The sequence below is a fragment of the Solanum tuberosum genome, unplaced genomic scaffold, assembly GCF_000226075.1.
Source record: "Solanum tuberosum cultivar DM 1-3 516 R44 unplaced genomic scaffold, SolTub_3.0 scf00837, whole genome shotgun sequence".
NCBI lineage: Eukaryota > Viridiplantae > Streptophyta > Magnoliopsida > Solanales > Solanaceae > Solanum > Solanum tuberosum.
Genome location: NW_006239752.1, coordinates 59,741 through 63,155, shown reverse-complemented (window position 1 = coordinate 63,155; position 3,415 = coordinate 59,741). Strand labels below are relative to the sequence as shown.

Below are 3,415 nucleotides of genomic sequence, written 5' to 3'. Positions count from 1 at the left end.
CAGGATTTGAAAAAGGAATTGATCGTGACTTTGAACCTGTTTTTTCCATGACCCCTCTTAATTGATAGGAGACAGGAGATCCAATGCTTGAAACACTCTTCTATTTGTTTGGTTTTTTTGTTGTTGGTTAAATTAGTTAATGAATACATTCCTTATTCTTGGTACCTAAAATCATTAAACTAATATATAGCGTTCTTTTATTTGTAACGAGCAAAATGATAGTATCTAAATGTCAAATGTTAGTGTATATATATATGGAATAATACATAAATACCTTCTTAAATTATGACTGAATTCCTAATGACACACCTTAACTTAACCGGTGATCGCTGAAATTCCGTTCATAGTTTAGAGGGATACTTATGCATTATCTCTATCTTAATTATATCAGTAATACAATTTTCAAACAAGACAAGGGTTGATTGTAATTATAAAATTTTTGCTTAAGGGAAAGGGAATATGTTAAATCTCAAAAAATGAAAATGTGATGTAAAATTGTAACAGAAGGATAATAAATTTCTGTTTAGGGCAAAGGGAATAAAAAACAGCCGATTCATTGAATTGAAACATTTGTAAAGTAAACACGTCCAAAAACATAAAGACTTAAGACTGTTGTGTGTTGACCACATAACAGAACTATGTAAACTGAAGTGATGAAGCTGCATTTATATATGCAAAGCTCACTTATTCTGAACTGAACGAGAGTTCGTCCAAAATTCCACAAACACAAAGGAAAATTAACTGAAAAAAGCCGCGACATTGGCAAGCATATATGATCACACTAACAAGATGAGAAATTTGATAAAAGCTAAATAGATATATCAATCATGTGCTGCTCAACAAGTGAAGCCAGTAGGAGGATTCCTTCCACAGTTGTTGAGTACGAGGCTTAGAGAGAGTGGTATATTCAAATTTATTCCCAACACATTTGCTCTTATGGCTGTGCACAAGCAAACCGCGGCCTCTAGGTCCACCAGTCCCTGGATCAAACTGCAGCATGGCAAAGTTGGTGGAGACCCGACTACTACATTCACCAAATTAAGTACATTAGCACATACCCCAAGTTTCAAAGCATCAATTGGACACTTCCCTTGTCCTCCCCCACCACCACCATTTCCACAAGTGCCACAATTATCTGTTCCAGTTACAAGAGCAAAGAATAGGAGATTGAGTGATAAGAAAAGGGTAATTGAGGCCTGATTTTTCAAAGCCATGTCGATAATTAAGGTGAGTACGAATTAATGAGAAAAGGAGTTTATAATTCTGAAGATGATGGTTGAATTGTACGTAAGCATACAATATATATTCAGGACTAATATTAAGTATTCAATTATTGAAAACTTTTGTCTCCTTGAATATTGGTAGTGCATGGCTTGCGTGTTGTTGAAAATGTTAAGGATTTGATTTAATTATTACTTAGTAGTTAGTACCTTAATTAGCTGATTACAGCCTGCATATATGCTATCTCCATGGCTGTTGCTAAATACTAAATGGCTTTTTAGTCTCCACTAGTATTTAATTAGAAATTCCAGTGATCAAAGTCATCTCTACAGAATGTACTTAAATTTAAAGCCATCAACCCAGACTTTCACCTATATATATATATATATATATATATATACATAGGGTATATATATATATATTAATATATATATATATACCCTATGCGTTTATCTGAGAACTCAAATTTTGAACTGTATGAACATAATAACTGTATGTCAAGACAAACTTGATCTAGATACTGTACTTCAATTATGTAGTTTTCAAACATAAAAATTTTATTTCAAAAATATTTAAGTTTTTATTTTTGGATTTATGGTCAAAGTTCAAAAGTTTGAATCTCAAAATTTTGAAAAGGTCACATAAATTGAGACAAAGAGAAGATTAACTTCTCTTCACTGACAGTGGACAACAAAATTACACTGTCAGTTCATTTTTAGAAATACTTATTTCCTTTAATATGTTCACATATTATTAATATTTAAATAATAATAATAAAAAAGTATTATATGGTAACTTAAACTCTAAATTAATTATAGGAGTTTGTTTAGGATTCTTATTTGGTTGTCGAAAATAAGAAGGATTCTTTCACCACTTTCTTGCCCTCGTTATTTTCACCTCGTTCTTCAGCAACACCATTAAAGCAATAACTTTTTACTCTTTTTTTTCTTTTTAAAATCTAGAAAATAATTAATCATAACTTATTAAGTGTTCTTCGCAACATGAAAAAGTTTTTGGATTGGTGCCTCTATTGCTTCAGACTATATTTTCTCTTCTTACTTCATTCAATCAACAATACAAAAAATAATTTAAAACAAAATTTGATTCATATACTATTATATGTACTCCAATTTATTTAAATAATACTCAAAATCGATTGTCTCAAAAATATTTGAACGTTCTTTCAAAAAATAAATCTTAGATCGGTAAAACTTGTTTTAAAAAATAAAAAATATAAAGAAAAAGAGAAGCTGAAAAATCAATAATCTTTAAATGTAAAGATATAATAATCAAATTTTAAAAAATAGTATTTCTAAATATGAAGTGTAATTTTGTTGTGCACGCTTAGTGGAGAGAAGTTAATCTCAATATTAATTACTTAGCTTGAGACCTTAATATAAACTCTCCCACATTGTCATTACTTGCTTTCGCAACTGTTCCATTCTATAGTTTAAGTATGAAAAAGAAAAAAAAACAATATTATTGGTTCGATCGGATTGTGGTCTCTACTGTTTCTTTTTTTCTTCTTTTAACATGGAATATCATTTTTATAAATGATCAAAGCTTGGAAATATAAGCAGGAGCCTTAGAATCACGGGATGTGGTTGTTGCATTATATAACCTAATTACGTTAATTAGTCATGACGTGAAGTATACATATTAGTTTAGTTGTCATATCAACAACAAACGATATCTACCACCCTTAGGGGTCGTTTGGTAGCGGTATAAAACAAGTCTTAATTAGCTTATTCATGCATTAGAGTCTATAACTTAACAGCGTTTGATAGATGGATACAAATTATTCATGAATATAATTAATACGATGTTTGGTAGGTGGATAAGAAAAGAGTTATCCATGTATATTAATACAACGTTCGGTAGATATATATAAAAAAGTTATTCATGTATAAAATTAATCGGACGTTTGATTGACAATTTTGAAATTCTCATGACCTTAATATAAACTCTCACCCATTGTCATTATTTGCTTTTCGTAATGGTTCCCTTCTATAGTTGAGTATTAAAAAAGAAAAAAAAAATTGTAGGTTCGATCGGGCTGTGGTCTCTACTGTTTTTTTCTTCTTCTTTCAAACATGGAATATCATTTTTATAATCATGTAGACATCGAAATTTTGTAGGACTCTACCGTACGAGTTCTATTTCAGTTAGGGTTCTTAGAAGCTACTTTTTACCT

At 30.2% G+C, this 3,415-nt stretch overlaps 1 protein-coding gene across 1 annotated transcript; it reads right to left on the bottom strand.

The window, feature by feature from the left end:
• Positions 1-684: 684 nt before the first annotated feature.
• Positions 685-1,234, bottom strand: LOC102580620 (14 kDa proline-rich protein DC2.15-like). Its single transcript, XM_006367561.2, has one exon. The coding sequence runs from the start codon at positions 1,212-1,214 to the stop codon at positions 837-839; it is 378 nt and encodes a 125-aa protein (XP_006367623.1). The 5' UTR covers positions 1,215-1,234; the 3' UTR covers positions 685-836.
• Between the last annotated feature and the right edge of the window lie 2,181 nt (positions 1,235-3,415).

Excerpts from the sequence above, each read along its gene's own strand:
- LOC102580620 (XM_006367561.2), bottom strand. The coding sequence starts at position 1,214 with ATGGCTTTGAAAAATCAGGCCTCAATTACCCTTTTCTTATCACTCAAT.